The sequence below is a fragment of the Nycticebus coucang genome, chromosome 3, assembly GCF_027406575.1.
Source record: "Nycticebus coucang isolate mNycCou1 chromosome 3, mNycCou1.pri, whole genome shotgun sequence".
NCBI lineage: Eukaryota > Metazoa > Chordata > Mammalia > Primates > Lorisidae > Nycticebus > Nycticebus coucang.
This window is the reverse complement of record NC_069782.1, coordinates 97,681,410-97,704,011: the sequence shown is the minus strand read 5'-3', so window position 1 is coordinate 97,704,011 and position 22,602 is coordinate 97,681,410. Positions and strand designations below refer to the sequence as shown.

At 50.5% G+C, this 22,602-nt stretch overlaps 1 protein-coding gene across 1 annotated transcript in view; it reads left to right on the top strand.

The window, feature by feature from the left end:
- Positions 1-22,602, top strand: part of COL13A1 (collagen type XIII alpha 1 chain) — an 83,616-nt gene that overhangs the window by 44,417 nt on the left and 16,597 nt on the right. Inside the window, exons 16-32 of the mRNA XM_053585427.1 lie at positions 588-620; positions 1,323-1,349; positions 1,922-1,984; positions 4,088-4,141; positions 4,959-5,054; positions 6,549-6,602; positions 8,133-8,177; positions 8,539-8,607; positions 9,717-9,740; positions 11,274-11,327; positions 12,239-12,283; positions 12,565-12,708; positions 13,223-13,321; positions 14,512-14,556; positions 18,070-18,111; positions 19,021-19,047; positions 19,943-20,023. Of these exons, the coding sequence (XP_053441402.1) occupies positions 588-620; positions 1,323-1,349; positions 1,922-1,984; positions 4,088-4,141; positions 4,959-5,054; positions 6,549-6,602; positions 8,133-8,177; positions 8,539-8,607; positions 9,717-9,740; positions 11,274-11,327; positions 12,239-12,283; positions 12,565-12,708; positions 13,223-13,321; positions 14,512-14,556; positions 18,070-18,111; positions 19,021-19,047; positions 19,943-20,023 (1,002 nt within the window). The remainder of the gene's footprint in view (positions 1-587; positions 621-1,322; positions 1,350-1,921; positions 1,985-4,087; positions 4,142-4,958; positions 5,055-6,548; positions 6,603-8,132; positions 8,178-8,538; positions 8,608-9,716; positions 9,741-11,273; positions 11,328-12,238; positions 12,284-12,564; positions 12,709-13,222; positions 13,322-14,511; positions 14,557-18,069; positions 18,112-19,020; positions 19,048-19,942; positions 20,024-22,602) is intronic.

Below are 22,602 nucleotides of genomic sequence, written 5' to 3'. Positions count from 1 at the left end.
AGTACTGACCCCTCAAATCACTGCCACTTGGGATTTAATAAGTGGCACTTTGGGCAGCATATTTACCTCAAAAGTAGCTGGTCTTGGGCTGATATTAAAATGGGATTTAGTCCCAGCCATTCCTGAGTGTGTGAGGGCAGAGGGCCAGAGGGGACTCCAGTTCCACACTCAGGGTGGCAGGTACTTGGTAAAGTCAGCCCCTTCATGTTGTCATCCACTGTGCTCCCCTCCCCAGGGCTCCATTTTCCTCCCTTTTCCCCTCCCATCTCCTCCCCCTTCCTCCATATTCCAATAAAGCCTTCCCAGAGACATCCCCCTTGCCCCATCTAACAATCTGCAGTCCCCACTTGCCTCCCAGTAAAGCCTGGAAGCTGAGCCTTGGGTGGAAAGTCCAGGCTGCCCTGCAAGCCAGCCAGGCTGCACAGAACTGGTTCCTCAAGGCCACTGCCACTGTGCCCAGCTCGGTGCCCCCACTTACAGCGGTGGGCGAGGGGAGGCAGTAGGCAGAAGTGAGCAGAAGGCTGCCCTCTGCTCCTTACTGCCCTCTGCCTGCAGAAACTCTTTAGGCCTTTTCTTCTCTCTGCCAGGGGGCTCCGGGAATCGCCGTGGCTGGGATGAAGGTCAGTAGAACATTGTCAACACATCAGGGGCAGGAGGGGAGAGACTCTGTAAGGAGGACAGAGCTGGGAATTTGTGACTCAGTGGGGTGGCCACCAGACCAATGGGAGGGAGAGGCAGGCAAGATTGGAAACATTTTTCTGAAAGGCACGTTTATGCCGCACGCACAACCTTGAGCAACAGATGTTTAACAAAGCCTTGCAAATAAGGTTTCCCAGCCTTAACTGAAGATCTCACTAGCTGGCCATAGTACAAATGGAACCAGATCTTTCCTTAACACTCTAGAATTGGGTAGCTACATGCTTCCAAAACTTCAGAGAGGAGAGCAGGAGTCCTTCTCCGGAACCCCTGCCCTAACCACCATTTGGTGGTTGGCAGATGGAGGGAGTTGGCTGGGAAAGCAAGTGTTCCAGCTTGATATTCACGGCAGGTCCACTTACGTGGGACACCATGTCCAAACCAAATGCCCTCCTTCCTCTCCTTCCCCCTGGGGTGCCTCAACTGCACTCACACCTGCCATACCCCTCACCTAGGGGACTAACAGGACCCCAGAAACCTCCTTTGTCCTGGCGCCTAACTCCTGAGCAGAGAAAAGCTGGGGGAGGCCAGGTGTGACACTGACTCCCCTCTCCCGCCCCAGTGCCTTTGCTCATTCTTTTACAAGAGGTAAAAGTCTTTACCTAAGTCTTCCTTTCTCCACACAGGGTGAGCCGGGGACCCCAGGAGGCAAGGTACTGGTGCAGAGAGAACCTTCTAGGCTGCACAGAGCATCTGTTGTGGGGCAGAGGTGGGAGGGGCTGCTGCTGATTTGCTCTTGGTCCCCTGAGGCTGGCTGGGGGCTGGGAACCTGGCTGAGCAAAGAAGGGCCTGCTTGTCAGGAGCACACTACGAATGTCTTCCCCTTCCCTGGGCCCTGACCTGCATGGGTGCCACCTGCAGCAGGCAGTGACTATTGTGCCCTGCACCTGAAGGGATTGCTTTCTCTTTTGTCTAGGACAATAAGAGATGTGGCAAGAAAAAAGTTTCCATGGTCAAATAAGTTTCAGAAATACTGGGTTAAAAATATTATGCAGGTTTCTTTACTGCAGACCTTCTCAGAGCCTTTAATGTTATAAATGTGCATTGAGGAGCTCTCAAAAGGAGATATCTTATGTGACATTTCTAAAAACACTTTTTTATAAAGAGGAAGAGCTTATGGGACAAAAGTATTCTGGAAATGCTAATCTATAATCACTGCCCATCCCACCCTTACCGCCCCCCAACTCCAGCCTCGTATCAATGACTTTCTCTTCTTACCTCAAAGGGAGACTCAGGAGCGGCAGGGAAGCCAGGGCCCCCAGGTTTGCCGGGAAAGAGGGGGCAGAGGGTAGGACATTGCGTATTTGAATGTGTGCCCCCTCATCCTGGCCTCACTGGTGCCTACTCCCTGCCCCACTTCCACAGCTGGTGTGTTGCCTGCAGTGTGCTGGGGGTGCATGTATCCTGGGACAAGGAGGATGGCGGGGTGGCCTGGCAAAGCCTCAGAAAGCCTCACATGAGAGCAAGCTGCTGGTTGCCTGGCAGAGAGCCCAGCAGAGGGAGGATGCTGCCCCTCCTGCCCCCTCTGCCCCCACCCCCTGAGGAACTCTGTATTATGACGGGACCTGCATCCCATCTTTTAGATCTGGCCTGCTTGGGGAGGATGCCCAGAGCAACCCAGATAAGGCAGTAGAGCAGGCATCCTCAGGACTCATATCCTTCCTGCTGCCAGGGCCCCTGGCCAGCTTCGGAGCACTCTGCCATCAGCTTCCACCTAAGGGCAGGTGGCAAGGAGATGACACCCAAAGACTTGGTGTGCCGTCTTTTGTGGCTGTGGCTAGAAAGTTCATGGAGACATCTGACCAGAGCCCTCAGTTCATATTATCACATCTGAGAATTATTGTGTTCCTCGGGCCCATGGAGAGTGGAGCTTCCTATGCTGACCTGATGCTAACCCCTGCTGGTAGGGGTGCTCTCGGGATACTGGGCACTGCTGTGGACTGAACGTGCCCCCTCATTCATGTGTTGAGACTCTAACATCCGGTGTGACTATGTTTAGAGACAGGGCTTTGGGGAGGTAATTACGGTTAAATGCGATCACAGTGGAGTCCTAATAGCACCAGATCCTAAAGGACTGGTGGCCCTATAAGAAGAAGAGAGATCCTCTCTATGCCACGTGAGGACACAGCGAGAGGGCAGTCGCCTGCAAGCCAAGGAGGGAGCTCTCCAGCACCCTGATCTGAGACTTCCAGCCTCCAGAACTGTTAGAGAATAAACACTGAAGCCACCCAGACTATGATATTTTGTTATAGCCTCCCTGGCTAAGACTTTGTGACTGCAAAGGCAAGCCTTTGTCACAGAAGCCAGAACTTCAGGAGCCCGAGGGGCCCAGCCCAGCTCTGCCAGGGACTCAATGAGGGGTCCTTCACAAACCATGGAACCTCTTGGGGTCTCCCTTGCTTCATGGTGAAAGGAGAATGGGGTGCAAGTATCCCTGAGGGACTCTTTGATCCATGTTGTGGGGAGAAAACGAAGAATTCCTCTACGACAGAATCTGCTTAGGGAGGTGTATTAATTTGCTAGTTGCTGGAAAAAAGTACCACAGACCGGGTGGCTGGAACAACAGAAATTCATTGTCTCACAGTTCTGGAAGCTGGAAGTCCAAATGCAAAGTGTTGGCAGGGATGGTTCCTTCTGAGGGCTGTGAGGGAGAAGCCACTCCAGACCCCTCCCCTGGCTCTGGCAGTTGCTGGCGATCTTTGGTGTTGCTTGGCTTGTAGGAGCATCAGCCTGATCTCTGGTCCATCCTTACCCGCTGTCTCCTGTGTGTGTGTCTGTGTCCAAACTGCTCTCTTTTTATAAGGACACCAGCACACTGGATCAGGGACCCTCCTACTCCCGTATGACCTCATCTTACATAATCACATCTGCCCTGACCCTATTTCCAAATAAGGTCACATTCTGAGACATAAGTTAGGACTTCAACATATAGATTTGGGGGGAGACACAATTCAAGCCATAACAGGAGGCAAACTTTTGAAAACATTCCTACCAAGGAGAAGTTTTAGTTAGTTGGGTTTTGTCCTCCGTGGAGGTAGGGAGGAGGAGGCAGAAGAGACTGGTGGCCTCCCAGTTGCTGGACAGTAAGAATGTGAAGAAGAGCGTAGTGGTTAAAAGGAAGCACTCATGCAAATATCCAGACCATGAATCTGTGCCTTTAAGTGTCTTTGTAATTTTGCCCATAACACTAATATGATGTTATAAGATTTTACATTAAAAAAAAATTGCATAATAAATATTGAATTTTACGTAACAAACACTGAGGAGCTCCTTCCAGAAGGAAGTAGAACCCTTCAGAGACCCACCCAAGGAGGCAGGAGCAGGGAAGGCAAGGCCCTGAGCCGGTGGGGAGAAACAGTTCTAACCCTCAGTGTCTGCGTCTCCCCTGCAGGGTGAGAAGGGGGCTGCGGGATCCCCTGGGCTGCCTGGCTTCCTGGGGCAGAAGGTAGGTATCCCCGGGCTCTGAATGGTGTAGCCTCGGGGTCCTTCCTCACCCACATCTCATTCCCAGCCCTGCACATGCACACAGGTTCCGGCATTAGACACACTCCCCTCCCAGAATAGGAGGAAGGCAGCTGGAACTCAGCCAGGGTCTGTTTGGGGTGATGGCGGTGCCACGAGGCAGGGCCTGAATTCAAAGAACTCGGGAGTTATGACCTGGTCCAATTTCTTTATACCAGCTCTGGAAATGTACCCCATAGTCCATGAGCTCTGTAAGAAGATATTTCTTTAGAAAAGGAGAGGGAGGAGACTAGGTCAAATAAATCTGGAAAGAGAGGCATGAGACAGTCCCCTTGGGAAGTCCCAGTGCACTTCAGCCTGTCCGAGGCCCTGAGCACCCAGCAGTGACAGGCCTGCCACACTTCCTTTAACACTGCATTTCTTAACACAGTTTGAATATTTCCAACCCTCTGAGGAGTACTCCACAGCACAGACTTTGAGAAGCGCTGCTCCAGCCCCAGATCTTGATGGGTCCCTTGTTTCACCTGTAAACCTGTCCAGCCTCACTCAGCAAATCGCTCCCTCCTCTCCTCAGATCCCATGGTCAGATGCGACCAGGGGGCTGGGGTTCTGAAGACCTCTGGTTCCCAGACATTCTGGAGCCCACATACCCCTTATTCGCCCCCTACACTCAGCCTAGTTGGAAGTGGCCTCCTGCCTCCTCTCCTTGGAGCTGTGAGGACAGAGTGCAGAAGGAAGGGATTCATTATCTTCTAGAGCCAGGGCAAACGGCTGACAGTAACTCCACCTTCCACCCCCAGGGAGAGAAAGGCGATGCTGGCAACTCCATTGGAGGAGGCAGAGGGGAGCCCGGCCCCCCAGGGCTCCCTGGGCCCCCAGGGCCCCCAGGACCAAAGGTGAGTCTTCCCTGGGATCAGTGTCAAGGGAGTTGTTTGCCTGTAGCCTTTACCTTCAACCTGTTCTCTAACCTTCTGCTCCAAATGTGTGGGTTTTCTTAGTGGGTTCTAGAAAGGCCATTTGGGCTCAGATCCTGCTTCCAAACAAGTAACTGTTTGACCTTCCAGGAGAGATGTCTTCCCTGGGCAGACAGATGGCCCCACTCTTTCTTGATTGGCTTAAGGTTTAAAGCTGCGGTCCTCACCCACTGGACACAGATGTAACTCAGGGACAAATGCCTGCTGGAATGTGATGACTGTGCTATAACTGAGTCAGGGGCTGACAGCTATGTGGCTTAGGACAGCCAGAAAGGCCTCCCACCTGGGCTCTGGCTAGGCTGCAGGCAAGGGCAGCAGGGCCCCAGGGTATTGGCATACCTCGGGGGTCTGGCAGAAGCAGGGCATCTGCAGTGGGGCTACCCTTACTTTCCTTTCACTGGTGGGAAAGTACAATGGTAAGATTTAGATTTCCCAAAGCAGATGCCTCCTGTGTTGCTTGTTTTATCTTAGCAGCACAGGGAAAGGCAGGTCTCTTTCTTAGTTTATAAGGAAAGCATGAATTACTGTACGTGATTTGATGCAATACACTCATTCATTCCACCAGCATTTATCACGGGCCTACCATGGGCTGGGGCTCAGGGCAATGTGGCTGCAAAGAACCTGGCCTTCGTTTATTCACTATCTAGCCAAAGAAATGAACCCACAATTAAGACAGGTACAGTGTAGGGACCCATGAGAACCCCAGAGGCAGGAATGATGGAATAGTAGGAAAGGCCTTTAGCTAAGCCCCACTGCCCATCCTGTGACTACAACAGAACTTCCCTGGCACAAGCACTAGTTTTGCCAAAGGCAGCCCTGCCACCCAGGCTCCAGAATAGCCTAGCTCTGCAGGCAACCCACTAACCACACAGGACACGGGTACCTAGCGTGTCTTGGTCTTGATTTGGATTGGGGAAACTTGGACATTATAGTGCAAAATGAAGGGAAAGCCAGAAGACTATGTCCCCAAACTTCCAGGTCTGGACAAAATATTTAATAAATCAATTATTTGGAGTGGGCCTCCTGGGGCACCCTGCCCTGATGCCCAGCACCTTCCCAGGCAGGACCCAATGAGGTGCCTTCTCAAGGGTGCCAGGCGGCAAAATGACCTGTCTCCTCACAGACCATCTGAGGGCTGTGACAGAACTAGGCATGTGTGGAGGGCCTGGCTGGGCAGAGTGGACTCCAGTGATTGGCACAGAATGTAGGGGAGGAGAAGGAGAGCTTCCAGAGGACATGAGACCCAGGCTAGGCCCAAGGGTGGGTAGAGGTCAGATAGGTAGGATGGCACAAGGTAGTAGAAGCCAACCCCAAAGACAACACCTGGAAGGTGAGCAGCAAGACCCCCTTCTTTCCCCTTAAATGACTGTCCTAGTGGCCCTGCATGCTGTCATCCCATCACTCTTCTCTCCCCAGGGAGAAGCAGGTATCGATGGCCAGACCGGCCCCCCAGGACGGCAAGGAGACAAGGTACAGAGGCCCCCATAGCCCAGAGCGGCAGGATGAGGGTCAGCTAGGGAAGTCAAGCTCCCCTCAGAGAAACAGTCTCAGCCGTCCCTAGGGCTGGATTCTGGGGCACAAAACTAGCTGGCCATGACCCCTGGCTTCCATCTTTCTTGATTGGCTTAAGTTTTAAAGCTGTGGTCCTCACCCACTGGACACAGACCAGTACTTGTCCCTGGCTTGTTGGGTAACAGACTGCACAGCTGGAGGTGAGCAGCGGCCAGCCAGTGAAGCTTCATGTGTATTTACAGCCACTCCCCACCCTCACGTCACCACCTGAGCGCCACCTCTTGTCAGGTCAGCGTCGGCACTGAATTCTCTTAGGAGTGCAAACCCTACTGTAAATTGCACATTCGAGGGATATAGGTTGTGGGCTCTGACACCTGATATCTGAGGTGAGGCTGAGGTGCTGATGCTAGCGCTGGGGAACGGCTACAAATACAGATGACCATTAGCAGAGAGGTTTGACTGCAGAGATCATAATAAATCAATTGCTTGCAGATTCGTATCTAAACCACCCCACACTGTCCATGGAAAAGTTTTCTTTTGAAACCAGTCCCTGGTGCCGAAAAGGTTGGGGACTGCGGCTTCAGAAAGCTATCCACCCAGACAGCGTTGTGCAAAAGCCGGCCCTGAGATGCGACCCTTGGCTGGGGAGTGACGCAGAGCCTCCCAAGCCACTCCCTAGCACTTGCATTACCATGGTAAATGGGGGGACCTCTTTTCCACCCAGTACTCCCCCTCTGGAAGGCTGATGTGTCCCTCACAGGTAGACAGTGACTAAAATGCTATGGGTGTGGAGGGAGAGTGAAGGTTGCCTGGAGGTGGTGATTTTTTTTTAATTGCCTTCCATGTTAACATTATCCCAGGAAAGCTGGAAGTACACTGTTTTTCACAATTTACACCACTGTTTCATTTACTCCCTGGAGCTGTGTCCTATTTCCTACAGGAGACTGTCTCCACCCACCTGCCCTGGGAGGCTGGGTGTTCATGTGCCTATGTTCCTCCTAATACCTTAACAGGTCCCCTCAGGTTTCGTCCAGCAGTTTGGGTCTTTCCCATGCAGAGTGGGCCCTTGGAACCACATGAGCTCAGCATGGGGTGGGTCCTTATCAATCACCCAGGCAATTGGCACAGAGTTGCTGAGCCCTTAATGTATGAGCAGAATGGAAATAAAGAGAAGCAACTTAGGGGACTGGGGAGAGGTGGCCAGAGGGACAAAGGAGAGTCCCTAACAATGAACACAGCACAGAAAGAATATCACTGACTGTGAGGCGGGAGGTGGCAGGGAGCCCTGAGAACTGAAAGGGACGGAGGAGCATGTATAGGTGCTCAGGAGATGTTTCCAGAAAGCTCAGGGCCTGCATCTCAATGGGCCCTGAGGTCTGTGTCTTGTTGGCCTGAGCTAAGATGAGCCTGATGTGTGGCTCCATCTGGGGACGTCAGTCCTTGGTACCAGCTTTATCCTTGTTTCACTCCAATTTCATCATGCAACAGGGGGAGCTTGGAGCAGCTGGAGAACAGGGACCAGCTGGCCCCAAGGTATGACCGAAGTCACGGCATGAAGCAGCTTGACCTTGGGGTTTGGAGGAGGGAGGGGAAAGCATTCTGGCCCCAGGTCGGACATCTGCATGGCAGAGTGAGGGACTCAGTCTCCTCCAGGTCTGTCTAGTACAGACTTCCCAAATGGAGTCTTGTCTATTTATTCTGCATCCTCCAAGTGTCCATCCTTTGAGAGTGCTGGGAATCCCTCACGGGCCCCCTCCAGCTTCTCTGGGTCCACTTGCGAGCAGTCGGGTGCAGTCAGTGTTGGCTCTTGTCCCACTTGATGGAGAACAGGCAGCAGTTGTCCTCAGGTCCCTCATGGTCCAGGCCTGAGGCTGAGCTCTCATTTGACTTCTAGGGCTCCAAGGGAGAACCAGGGAAAGGAGAGATGGTGGATTACAACGGGAACATCAACGAGGCACTTCAGGTGAGACAGGCGGGTGACATGGAGGTCCTCGGAGACCTTGGGACACAACAGCCCTGATGCAGGAAATCTTTCACACTGCCCGGTAGTGGCCCTGCCCTCAGGCCCTTGGGCAAAGCTTTCAGGAGAGAGTAACTCCCTTGCTTTCTGTCCTTGGGCCTCCCACTGTGCATCTTCCTGGAAAATGACACCCCTTATCAGACACCCAGGGGACAGTGATCCTGTGATCCTGTGGAGACACCCTGGCACACCGCGGGGTGCTGGCCTATCCAAGGTCCGGGCCTGCATTTCTCAGGGTGTGCCTCCCCCCTTCACATGTTAGCATCTGTCTTCCTGGATGGCATCTCTCTTTTGTACCAGTTTAATCCTATTTCAAGTTCATAAGCTCCCTGCTCTTTACAGTAGGGTTTCCCAGCCTTGGCACCATTGGCAGTCCGCATAGGGTAGCCCTTGTTGTGGGAGGGGGATGCTGGAGGTTGTCGGCCGCTTAGCAGCATCCTGATCTCCACCCACTAGGGGCCAGTAGTGCCCCACCCTCAATTGTCAGAACCAAAATATGTCTCCAGACTGACCAAGTCCCCTGGGGAACAAAATCGCCCATGTGGAGAGCCACTCCTTCAGAGGAGGCTGTGTATGCAGGTGGATCCAGTTACAAGATGTAAAATTCTCTTAAAGCCAACAATCATCCCTCTCATCTATTCCTGAGCGGTTCTGTATCTCATTCTACAGTGTCTGTTTAAAGGAAAATCCATCGAACCTTGAACTCTGGGTTCTGGGAGAAGAGGAAAGAACCAAGGAGGGTCCTTGTAGGTGACTAGAAAGAATTCTCCTCCTTTGGTAAAACCAAGTCCACTGGAGGGCATGTCTAAGATGATTGCAGGACAGCCTCCGTTGTGTTATTGGCTATGAGATGCTGCCCATTGTCTGTCCAGTGATTAAAAAACTGTGGAAGAAGTGGGGCTGGGTGGGGCTGGGAGCCGCAGAGATCCCCTGTGAGGGTCTGCCTCCATCTGCACTCCCTCAGGGGGCCCAGCTCCCATGTTTGCATGACTGGACAGAGAGGATAGATCTTGGTTTGCTCTTCAGCTAATTGCATGGTGTTGGTTTTCTAGGAGATCCGAACGCTGGCCTTGATGGTAAGTCTTCCTGCTTCTCTCCTTCCCCAGGCTCTGTGCTGGGGGCTGGGAGGGCAGCCTGGATGCAAGTAGCTGGCCCTGGGTTAGGGTTGACCCAGCGGTGCTGGAGCAGAGAGTGATCAGAGCCTAAGGTCCAGGTTGGGGTTGGTGGGTGGGCCTCGGGAGCTGCTCATGCCCTGGGTCCTGACTGTCCTCTGGGTAAGGGCTCTTCATCCACACAGCTGCGCATTCTGTGACAATATAAATGCTAGGTTCTCTTTACAGCTATGTCAGGGAAACAGCAGTATCAAGAAGGATGTCTTGATGTTTCTCTTTTTTCTCAACCCTCAGCTAATAAGATCCATTAACCTGAAAAATTAGCAGCGACCCTCCACATTTCCCCTCTTCCTGGAAATCAGTGTCATTGCCTACACTTGGCAAACCAATGAATTCCAAGCCTGGGTTTTGCACATGTACCTACTGGTATCAGGTCCTCAGTAAACATTTGCAGTTCAAATGACCACCACCCATTTTCACTTCCAAGGTGGAGAGGGGAGGAGAGATCACAGAGTTCTCAGAGCACTGGAATTTCAATTCACCCAATGTTTCTTCCTGCCTGGGTGCCTCAGAACACACTCAGGCAGGACACCAACTCAGAATCAAGCACCCCTCTGATGACATCCCAGGTCCAGAAACTGATGTCAACAATGAGATTCTGGAATCAATGAGCTTCATCTGGGGACAGTAAATATATTATTTGAAATAACTATTTCTAAAAAATAAAACCTTCCTAGAAACTTTTTTTCTTTTAAGATCAACCTTGAAGTATAACTTTCACACAATAAAAGGTATACTTTTGAGGTATAGAGGTAGATACGTTTTGATGAATGTATATACTTATGTCTCACCACCCCAGTCACTCCAGAAAGTTCCCTCCTGCCCTTAGGAGGGCTCCCGCACTACCCTCAGCCCCAGGCCACCAGCGACCCACTTTCTGTCACTGTAGATTCGATTTGTATTTCCTGGAGTTTCATCTGATGAATCACATAAGAGTATGGAGTTGCCTATGTCTGGCTGCTTCTGCTCAGCAACTATGAGACTCGTCTGAGTCACTGCGTTCACCAGCACTTGGTTCTTTCTTCCCTGCTGGGTAATGTTCCATTGAATGGATGTACCACCGTGTACTCACCTGTTGATAGACATTTGGGTTGTTTCCTGGAGACATTTTTAAGTCATCTTCCAGGAAAGTCAGATTTATCTTCTTGGAGCCCAAGGAGCCCCCAGGGTGCTCTAGAGAGAAGACGAGGGAGAGGTTGTTGGGCATAGATTTTAGAGCCCCACCCCCATTTCAACCCAGACACATTTGGTGCTTATCTGTCTTGCATTTGGGGATTTCCCTGTAATTTCCCTTGCAAAAGAAGAGTTTCTACCACTGAAGAAATACCTGAAAACAACTGAGCCCTACAAGCCAGACTCCATGCACAGCCCCCTCTGGCCACAGGCCACCCCTTCTCAGTAGAAAAGTCTTAGATGTGTCTTTCCTTTCCTATCTAGGGGCCTCCTGGTCTTCCTGGGCAAATCGGCCCACCTGGACCTCCAGGCCAGAAGGTAAAACTTATCCTGCTAAGAGAGGAATGAGGACCCTGCAAGGGCACCATGTGTGTCCCTGAGCAATCGACCCAATCGCCACCCCCATTCTGCGACCATTTCCTCTTCCCAGAGTTGCCACCACACCTTCCAAGTGCTCCAAAGCACTGGGATCCTACCCGCCCACACCATAGCCACTGTGGCTCTGCCGTTCTCCCTGAGTCACCTGTCTTAGGCTCCAGACTCCCCTCTGATGTAGTGGGGCCTAGGTCCAGACACACCCCTGCCCCACCCCTACCCAAACCAGACCCACATCTGGGAGCCAAGCTGTCCATCAGAGACAGCAGCATTTGAGCCCCTCCCAGTCTCGCCCTCCCTCACTCCCTGCCCTTGCTTTCCTTTTACACATACTCCTCCCATCCTCCCCATCTGTCAGGCTGAGTTCACTGCCCTTCCCCCTCTGCTCCTCTTGGTAGCACGCACCTATCATTTGGCCACACCTCCCTTACTTCCCTCCCTGACCTGTGAAGATGAGGGGAGCTTCTGAGGGGCAGCCAGGACAGAAGGGCAGGGGTGGGGGTTGGAGGAAAGAGGGAGGTGGAACTTTGCCCCAGTGGAGCCATGGGGGACCTAAGGCTCTCAAGGGTGGCAGGTGAGGTTGTAAACATGGATCATGGAGCCAGCATGCCTGCTCTGAGGTCCTAGGTCCCCTCTTCACTAACTGTGGCCTTGGACACACAACTTAGTGCCTTGGGTATCTGATCGGTAAAACAGGAAATCCAAATACATACCTCCCAGGAATACAGTGAGAATTAAATGAGCAAACTCTAGAGAAAAGTGCAGAGAGGGATGCCTGGCACATTGAGCACTGGGTAACTGACGATTATCATTATCTCTGCCCTGAGAGTCACCATCCCTTGTTCTGGCTACAGGGGGAGATTGGACTGCCAGGCCCTCCAGGACACGATGGGGAAAAGGTATAGACAGACATCCTACAGACAAACCCCTGAAATCAGTCCTCACCCTGGGAGGTGTGGGTGGTGGGAGAAAGGCTCAGGAACAGGCCCTGCCATGAGCCCTGTGGGGAAGGGGCAAGGGAGAGGTGGGAAGAGGGCTCCACCACAGGCCCCAGAAGCCAAGCTGACCCAGGCAAGACCCAAAAGCCAAGTCCTTTGGGCCTCCCAATCTTCTGCTCTCTCTCCTTCACTCCTCTCTTCCCCATTAGTGAGTCTAAGGAGTGTTATTGGTTATTCCGAAGGGACCTCGAGGCAAACCAGGAGACATGGGCCCCCCTGGTCCCCAAGGACCCCCAGGAAAAGAGGGCCCTCCAGGAATGAAGGGAGAAAGTGGACACTCAGGAGAGAAGGGGGAGAAAGGGGACACTGGAGAAGCAGGCTCGCCGGTGAGTCCCCCTCAAGCATGATGTTGGCTTGCATGGCCTTGCATGGTGCCAGCTGATGCCTAGGTTAGAAACCTGGGGCCAGGGATGGGATGCAGAGGTTCACTCAGTATCCCCTCCAGCCACCCACTTATGAAGGCCAGTTTTTGACTCTCAAGACCTGAGTCCTATTCTGTCATTGCCTGTCTGTGTCCTTGAGAAAGTCACTGAGCTTTGTGGATCCTCTAAAATGGGGATCCCTCACTGTACTGTAGAGAAGAGATGAAGTCATGGGTATAAAACTGTTTCTTTGGAAAGCATGCAGAAGTCCTACACCCAGAAGAAGTTGCATGCACACAAAAGGGGCCTTAACCCAGGCCGGCTAGGCTGCTAACTTGACTTGAGAACCTTCTCTGGACCTCAGTGGTTTCCATCTGTAAAATGGGCACCATCCTGAAGCAAGGGAGCCACGTGTGCATGCCACAGCTTGGCATGATGACCTTGAGCTTGACTAACAGAGATCTTTGTCGATCTGTAGGGTCTAGACGGCCCAACTGGGGAGAAAGGAGAACCAGGTGGCCAAGGCAGACCCGGAGCGACAGGATTGCCTGGCCCAACTGGGCTTCCGGGATTTACAGTAAGGCGAGAGGGCTGGGTGTCAAGGTTGTCAGCAGGTGGCTCACTAGGGCCACCAGTCTAGCAGGTGCCTGGCTGGGCAACAAGCCTGCACTAACCCAGAGCCTGCCTGCCTGCCCAGCCTGGGGTCCTTTGGATAAGAAGCTGCTGCATTTGAGTGCAAACTGGGGGCCCAGCTTCCTCAGCTCACAGCATGGCAGCCTCTGTCTTAGGTGTTAGAATCTTCAACTCAGAATTCTTCTCTTAGAAGTGGAGAAAGCCTAAGAGGTCAACAAGTCCCCAGTCTGACCCAGTGCAGGAATCCCTCACCAGCTGGACAGGCAGGCAGCTCACAGCCTCCTGACGTGTCTTCCTTGTCACAGAGCAGTTCCAGGATGGAGGCAGCATCCTCACCAGCCTCCCCAAGAGCCTTCACAGAGGCTCGGCCTCTGGAGCCATTGTCGTTTTCTATTGCTGCATAACCAATCACTGCAAAGTTAATGGCTTAAAACAACACTCATTTAAAGCCACATAGCTTCTGTGGGTCAGCAGTTCAGGAACATCATGGCTGGGTCCCCTACCCAGGTCTCACAAAGCTGCAGTTAAGGTGCCAGTCAGCTGCACTCGCATCTGGGGCTGGGGTTCCCTTCCAAGCCCCCTGGATGTTGGCAGAATTCAGCTCCCAGCTATAGCAGGGCTGAGACCCTCAGGCCCTAGGGGTCATCCACAGTTCTCTGCCACGTGGCCCTCCCTCTAAGAGGCAGCTTACATGACAGCTGCTGGCTTCTTCAAGGCCAAGACCAGCAGGGGCTCTCTCTAATATCTCATGCTGGCAAGACAGAGCCTCGTGTTGTAATCCATAACACAATCACAGGAGTGGCATCCCATCAACTTTGCCATATGCCCCCCTCTATGGCTTAGAAACCAGTCACAGATCCGCCCTAGGGTCTGTCCACTGCAGAGCCCATACAGACTGTCAGCCTCTTCTCCCACATGCTAGAACCTCAGACTCCTGAAGACCGTGATGATAGTCCCTGCCATCTGCCTTTGTCTTCTATCCTGTGGGCTGACCTCTTCCACATCCTCCATGGGGCTTCTTGCTGACACCTAGACCAGCTGAGTCCCAGTCTAGTTTGTCAGAGATGTGAGGTTGCGTCTGTGTCCAGGCTTCCCCAGGGGTTGGCAATCACACTTGGTGTTTTGTGTCCACAGGGACAGAAGGGAGAACCTGGGGAGAAAGGTGATGCAGGAACAGAGGTAGGTCCCACCTGCTCTTCCTGTTATGTCACGGGAGATTATTTGACAGAGAGCCTCATCAAATGACAATCTCTCCAGGAAGCATAGCATTTCTGTAATTTAGAATGAAACTCACAACCACCTAACACAAGAGGGGCAGGAACCTGAATGTTCATTGAGTACCACAGTGGGGCGGGCGCTGAGCCTCAAGGCTGCTCTGGTCTTCCCATTAACCACGTCTCTCGGCAGCCTTCACAGAGAGCCTCTGTGCATCAGTCCTGGCGGTGGAGTCTGGAGGCAGGAAAATAAACAGTCATTCCCCTGTGTTCACATCCCCCAGTAATGGACACTGGAGTGGCAGCAACTTCAGGGAATCAGACGAACGTCCCCAAAGATGTGCCATTTGGGTAGGGTCTTGATGACTTTATAGGAGTTTTCCACCAAGCTTCACAGGTGGGCTTTCCAGATAGAAGCCTTATTTGTTTGAGAAGTATGGTAGAGAAAGGAAGAGAGAACAGCTGAGTGAAAAACCATCAGGATGGAGGCAGTGTTTTCATGAGATGGGAAAGAATCGGGCATACTCATGGGCTCAGAGAGAAGCACCAGGGAAGCAACAGAGATCCAGAACATGTGAGGAAGAGGATGTTTGATGGCAGAGCCTGTGCAACCCACATACCACTTCAGAGCTGCATCAGAGACCAGCAGGCTTTCCCACCACCCTTCTGCAAGGTCTCCTGGCCCCATCACCCTTCAATGTTGCTAAGCCCCATTTGAAGTTAGTGAAATAGACTAGATTATATAATGTGTGTATTACTCGTTTAGAAATGGATGGCCTCCTAAAGAAGTGATCCTGAATCCAAGAAAAGCTTTATGCACAAAAATGTTCCTCCCAGAAGTATTTAAAGTAAAAATTGAAAACATCTCCATTTCTAACAAGAAGGAAAGGATTAAATAATTTACGGTAGTAGTACCAGTAGTAATAATAGTCACCATGTCTAAGGGCTGTCCTTGTGCCAAGCACTGCACTGAGCCCTGGCTGCATAATAACTCAGCATATCACCATTACAAGGAGGCTTGTGGGGAGCATATAAAAACGGAAAAATGGATTTCATAGTAAGTGAAAAGTAGCAGAAACCAATTTTATACGTAAAAGGTCCATCAATTAAGTTTGTGAACTTATCTTAGAAAAAGTGCTACATACCTCATTGCTGAATATCACTGTGGTCACCTTTGAAGTACTTTCCTTGGGAAGCTATGCAACAATACCTACTCCACCCTTAAAAAAGCAATTTTGAAACTCTTTTTCTGGCATGACCATCAGAGTTTGTCATAGTACCTTTAAGGTCCTGAATGTCATCAAAATGTCTCCCTTTCAATGTTTTCTTTATCTTTGGGCAAAGAAAAAAGTCATAGGGGACCATATAAAGTGAGTAGGGAGGGTGTACCAATACTGTTGTTTTTTCACTAGCTAAAAAATCTCTCACAGACAGTGCCATGTAAGCTGGTGCATTGTCGTGATGCAAGAGCCATGAGTTATTGGTGAAAAATTCATGTTGTTTTCATCTAACCTTTTCAGCACTTCAGAATAGTAAACTTGGTTAACTGTCAGTTGGTACAAATTCCTAAAGAGCAATCCCTCTGATATCAAAAGAAGTTAGCAACACCATTTTGACTTTTGTTTTGGACTGATGGAACTTTTTTGGTCGTGGAGAATGGGCTGAATTCCATCGTGCATTCTGACTCTTTGTTTCAGGGTCAGATTGGTTCACCCATGCTTCATCTCCAGTGATAACACAGCCCAAAACATCATCTTTCCTCTTCAAAAGGTCTTGGCAAACATCAATTCTCCTTCACTTTTATTCATCAGTGAGCTCCTTTGGGACAATTTTGCACATGCCTTTCTCATCCCAAGATTTTCAGTTAAATTTTTTCTAACTGTTGCTCTATTGATATTTACTTGGTCTGCTATGCTTCTAACAATCAACTGGTGATTCGGATGCATAAGTCAATGAATTTTTGCAATGTTTTTGTCAGTTCTGCTCATTACTAGCCACCCCAACCTCTCTTCATCAGTGATGCTTTCTCTCCCCCCAGAAAAATGTACAATCCATTTGTATACTGCCATTTCCTTCATGGCATTACCCCCACAAACTTAGACTAACATGTTCCTCATTTGATTTCCACTCTCACCAACGTTAACAAGAAATTTAGTGGTTGGTCATTGCTCTAATTCGATATCTGACATTCTTGCAACAGCCCACAAAAACACACAACAATAATGACGCTACTCAGAAAGACACCTCTCATTGATACGAACACAGCTGTGATATACCAAAGTTATGAGACCTTACTGAGTTGTTTGTAAGCACACAGTAGCAAGTTCTCGAATTGTTAGACTCCATATGTTCAAATACATTTTATGCAGCAAAAGTGCTTAAATATTTTAAACTTTCTTATTGTCAAAATTATCATACAGATAAAATTGACTTCTTGGAGAGTGTGTACAATTTTGTGAATTTTAATACATGTATAGATTTGTAGAACTACTATCATGATCAAGATGATTACTTATTTATAATAGGATGAACATGCAGTAAAATATTTTTACTAGAATAGAGTTTCCAAAGACTATTATAGAGCTGAAAAGTCCACAAGTCTGGGGACATTAGGATCCACCTATCTGCCCAGTATAGGGGCTCCCTTTGTGGTGGCCTGGCAGAGGATCCATTGCCCTGGCCACATTCCAGAGGACTCTACCCTGGGACAGCAAGGCACCCAAGAAGAGTCCTAAAGCTAAGGTAGGCTGGCCAGCTCAGAGAGGAGCAGGCAGTGGCTGCTGCAGACAAATGGATGTCCATCTTTATTAGAGACAGTGCTATGGTGTCTATGCTATTAGATGGTGCTATGGGCACCATCTCCCATGGAGAAGATAGCCCTGGGCTTTCTCATCTTCACTGTCCAGTCAAAATCTCTTCTACCACAATCTGCCTTCAAGGAAATGACCTCAGCAGTCTCCATCCTATCTGTTATAAACCTGGGGGGACTTGAGGGAGATTCTTTAGAAACATCTCATTCCACACTCTCCTATTTCAGATAACCATTCTCCACTCCTCTAAGCCCAGATTCTCAAACTCAAGTGCCTACAAGGGCCAGACATGAAACTAATGGCTACAAAAGACCTGGGTTAGAGACGACAGGGAGTGGTGGGGACTGGGGTAAACTGAAGATATCCTGCACCATCGTGAGGCAATTGTTTCCAGGCACGAACAAGAGCCTAGTTTGCTAAATCTTTTGGCTTTGCAAGAAAATCTGAAAGAACAGATGTTTGGGGTACCTTTCCTGGCAATTTTTTTTCAAGTTTGAGCAGAGCAGGCCAGTGGGTTTCTGTGAGCTTTTGACATATTCTAAATCTCTTAGGGGAGAGACTGTTGGACAGTCCTGTCCTCCCCTGGCCTACAGTCCTCAGCTGGACCCTAGGCCACATCAGGAGGCAGGGCTACTTCAAGTGTAACAAGGCTCCCCTTTGGGTTCTAGGTTCCCGGGTCACCAGGGCCAGAGGGACCTCCTGGACCTCCGGTAAGTTTGGAGTGCTTGTCAGTGATCAGTCCCAGCAGGTCCCCAACATCCACTCCCCTTGGTGGTCACTGGGCTCAACCTCAGCCTTAGTTGATATTACTTCTTTCTCCCAGGGAGGGATTTTCTTGTCCAAACCCCTCCCTTTCTCCCTTCCCATGTTGAACAGCATCATCCCAGTGACCCTGAGGAGCACAGGCCTAGCCTGGTTCCTTGGAAACAGCTGACTGGCATGGCAGCCCCTTTGTCACTAAGCTCTGCTCAACATTTGCTTCACTCTCTGTCATCAGACATCTACTCCTCCCCTTCCCCCTTCCTGCTAAATAGCTGGTGAGAAGAGCAGTGTTAAAATAGAAAATTCCATTCTAAGCCAGCCCCACTGACTTAGCGTTGGTTACAAAAACATAACTGTGGGACCCCTCTGCATGGCATCTAGAAGGCCCCAGGTGCCCTGAGTCGACAGATGCTGAACCATGCCTCTGTGTGGTTCATGGTCCCCAAGGCACTGAGTGTCACCTGTTGTCATTGGTAGAAGTAGTAGTAGCAATAATGATAGGTAGCCAATATGTATCGAAGCTTACTAGGTGCCAGACACAGTTCTAAGCACTTTGCATATATTAATTTAACTTTTGCTGAATTGCCTCTGAATCTTCCCTTCATGAGACTCTGGGTCAATCATAGAGCCACAGAGAGCTTTTCTGTCAGCCCCTGGCTAGGGAAGACTGGTTCAGAATGCAACTTAGGAAGCCCCATACATGAAACCCCCTTTGAATTCCTTTCTACCTCTCATGGGCAGGAACCTCAGACCATATTCTGCACCCAAAGCCCTTGCTCTTCTGTGGTCCCACTTGTGGATGAGGAAGTTAACTAGAAATGCAGTTCTAATGCATCTTGTTTCGATTCCAAATGCAGGGGCTCCAAGGTGTTCCCGGACCAAAGGTAAGATGAGGTCACATTACAGGTGAGGAGCGGGCTTGCATCCAGGGCAGCAGAAAAGAGGGCAAGAGCATCAAGGCCCAGCTGACTCTTCTCCCCGAATGGCGTCATGTACTACTCCAGCCCATGGGGTACAATCAGGGCAGAATGAAGTCTTACGTTTCCTTTACCATCCACCATTGATTCCTGGCATGCTTTGGATTCAGAATTCCCCCATCCATCAGGTGACCCCATGAAGTGACAGATTAGATTCTTAGCAGACAGTGAAATCCTTTTCCCATCAAACCTGACCCAGCCCCTACTTCACTCACCTTGCATATAGGTGGGAGGAGACAGTGACATACACGGATCCCCCCAGGCCCAAGCCCACTGGACCCTGGGCTGGGACTCTCCCCGTTTCCCCCCAAGCATTGCAAATGAATAAGGGGGCTGGAGGCTGCTGGCATGATAAAGGCCCTTGCCTCCTGCCCTGGCCTTCTTCAAGGGACTTGGGACAGTTTCTTCTTCCCACCTGCTTATGACCTTCAGGCTCTGGTGGTAGCATTTCAAGCATCTGCCAGCAAATTTCTGCAAGGTTCCAGTTTCCCTGCCATGCAAATGGGCACCTGGGCCAAAGCCCAACCTAGAACTGCCCTATGGGTTTGTCCCCACTTCACCCACCCCTTTCCCTTTTGAGGCCCTCACAATTACTGCACAGATACAGGGTACATTAACTGAGGCAGAGGCTGGCTAAGAATTCAGGGATTCTTTGCATCTCCCGCCTATCACCCCTGACCCACCCACCTCCACCTCTTTCCTCCTCTATAAACCCCAACCATGTCTCCAGGACCCAGAGTGCAAGAATGTGTTGTCTAAGACGTGCCCTTCTGTGATCTCATCCTGTCTCCCTTTCCTCCAGGGGGAAGCAGGGCTGGATGGAGCAAAAGGAGAAAAGGGTGTCCAGGGAGAAAAAGGAGACCGAGGGCCCCTGGGACTACCTGTAAGTACCAGACCCAGCAAGACTGGTGGGGAGCCCAGCTGGGCGCCCTTATGGGTGAGGGGTTCTGGGCCAAACCCAGGAGAGGCCACTGGAAACCTCAAGCTTCCAAAGTCTGAGCATCCCAGAGCTCCATGCAGCTTTGCTTTCCACCCGGCTCTAGCTCTCTTCCTGAGGGCCTCCTCCATGCCAGGCCCTGCCTTGGTACTGGGGGAACATGAAGCTGAAGAAGGCAGCACCCAGTAGGAGAGCCAGAAGTGACAGGAGATGCCTTAGGGGCAATAAAGCCTATTGACCTGCTGGCTTGGATAACAAGCCTTGGAGAGCTTGGAAACAGTGAGACAATGAAATATTCTCTATCACTCCTATTTTCCCAGGTGAACCACAAGACAAGCCCTGCTTTCTCCTCCTAAGTACTGGCCACAGCAGGAAAGCATGCAAAAAGTCAGATTCTGTGGTCCCCATAGGACCACAGGGCTCCTGGAGATTTCTGATCTCTGTCTTTCCAGGTTTAGAGGCCCCAGATTAGAGATGGAGAGATACTCAGACAGCACTCACTTTTCTTGATATGGGGCTGGGAGAGCCCCTTTCCTCCAAGCCCCAGTGCTTCCTCACCTGTGTCCAGGTGAGCCCATCCCACCACCCATCCTGGAGCCTGGCTCCATATCCCCCACACCATACTGAGGTGGGTACCCTTTTGCTTTGTTTTTCAAGAGTCAGAAGGGACATTAGGGATCCATCTCATCATTTCAGAGAAGAAAGTGAGTCACTTGAGGTCACATATAAAGTTGGTAGCCAGGCCAGAGGCTGCTCCTCCACTGAGGCCACAGCCTTGCTAAGGACTCTTTCCTGCTGCCCAGGCTTCTCTTGTCCTAGGCTGGAGGCCAGTTCTCACCCCAGGTAACCATAAAGAGCAGGGGACAATGGAAAGCCCAATCACTACAGCTTGGCAGAGCTTGAAGATCTGGTTAATGTAATCATGGCAACCAGCAGCAATGCAAAAGGTATCATCACACCCTTATTAACGCTTCAGATGTAGGAATATTTAAGAAGCTGCTTCACTTGACAGACTACAGAAAACTGATGACTTTAGCAGACATTTTCCCAAGTCTTAAGCTGTGTCTGGAATGATTAAGTACTTCTACCAATTAAAGAGCCTTCCTGCTCCCACAGGACCACAAATCTTTCCTTGTCCACGTTCATGGCCCCAACAATCCTGGTGGCCCCAACAATCCTGGTGAACATTGGAGAATTCAGTGAGTGGTTGAAATGCAAATGGCTCAGAGACAAAGAAAGTACCAGATGAAAAGCAAAGTACCCAGTCTATCATGAGTACAAAGAAATACCTTGTCTAGCTTAAGAAAACAACAGAATTAGCATATTCATAGCAGGCAACTAACATGGACCTGAGGGAGACAGGAGGGAGTGGTGGAGACTATGGTCTAAAGACCACAAATCCCTTCTTAGGGAGAGTGGCCCTTTCTCAGCTCAGATAACTGTTGCCTTAGACACAGTGATTCTCAACCTTCCTAATGCCGCAACCCTTTAATACAGTTCCTGTGGGTCGCCGGAGAACCACGGCCTTAGCAGAAGGAGGGTTCAGTATTTCCGGATGTTCCAATCTTTCAAAGGAAGTTGAACATCTGTTTTATGTGAAATCTCTGCATTTTCTAACGTTAGACCAAAATGATTTGTGATATTAGACCATACAGAATATGTCAGTGGCCCACATATGGCCTGAATGCCTCTAATTTGTGTCTTCTGCTCCAGACCTCTCCAGACAACTTAATTTTAATGCTACAGGTCTGTTTTTAGGCTTCACTGGGTGTTTTAGTCACATGGTAGCAGCCTGATTTTCCAGGCGTATCCTACGGGAGTGTTTCTGAACACCAGCTGCACACTGGCATCACCATTGTCAGGGCCCCACTCTTGGAGAGAGATTGAATTGGGCTGGGTGGGGCCTGGGCAACTGTAATATTTACAATCACCCCAGAAGAGTCTAATATGCAGTCAGGGTTTGAGAACCACAGCTCTCTAGCCTAGTGAGTCAAGTTCAGTCCCAGAATCATGTGGTCCTAAAACAGGGAAAGGTCCCTATAGAATCCTTCTACCTAACATCTTTTCCCTGGGAGGAAGCAGCAACTTGTTCCTTTTCTAAGGACTTCCCCACCTTGGAAACCCTAAGGCTGAGGCCCAGTTTTCAAGACCTCAGTCCTTACTGGGCTAGGCATCCCCACTGCCTTCTCCCTGATTTGTCATATAAGACTCATTAGAAAAATTTCCCCTTGGTTCCCCCAGGTGGGTTTCAGAGACTGTTTCATAACCCAGCCCTGGAGGAAAAGTTCTGCCCCCACTACCCCTGTGCATACTGGACAGTGAGGAGTGAGGGCTCTAGAGAGCAAGTGGGTCTGAATAGCTCCCCTCCTGCTGCCAGGTTGCTGCAGGGGATACATGGCCTGAGACCTCTGTCTCAGCTGCCTCTGAAGCCTTATTCTAATAAGCTCCTGTTTGGGAACATATGAGTGAACTGAGTTCAGGTTGAGCTCCGCAGACTCTGAAATGCCAGAGAACTGTCAGGCATC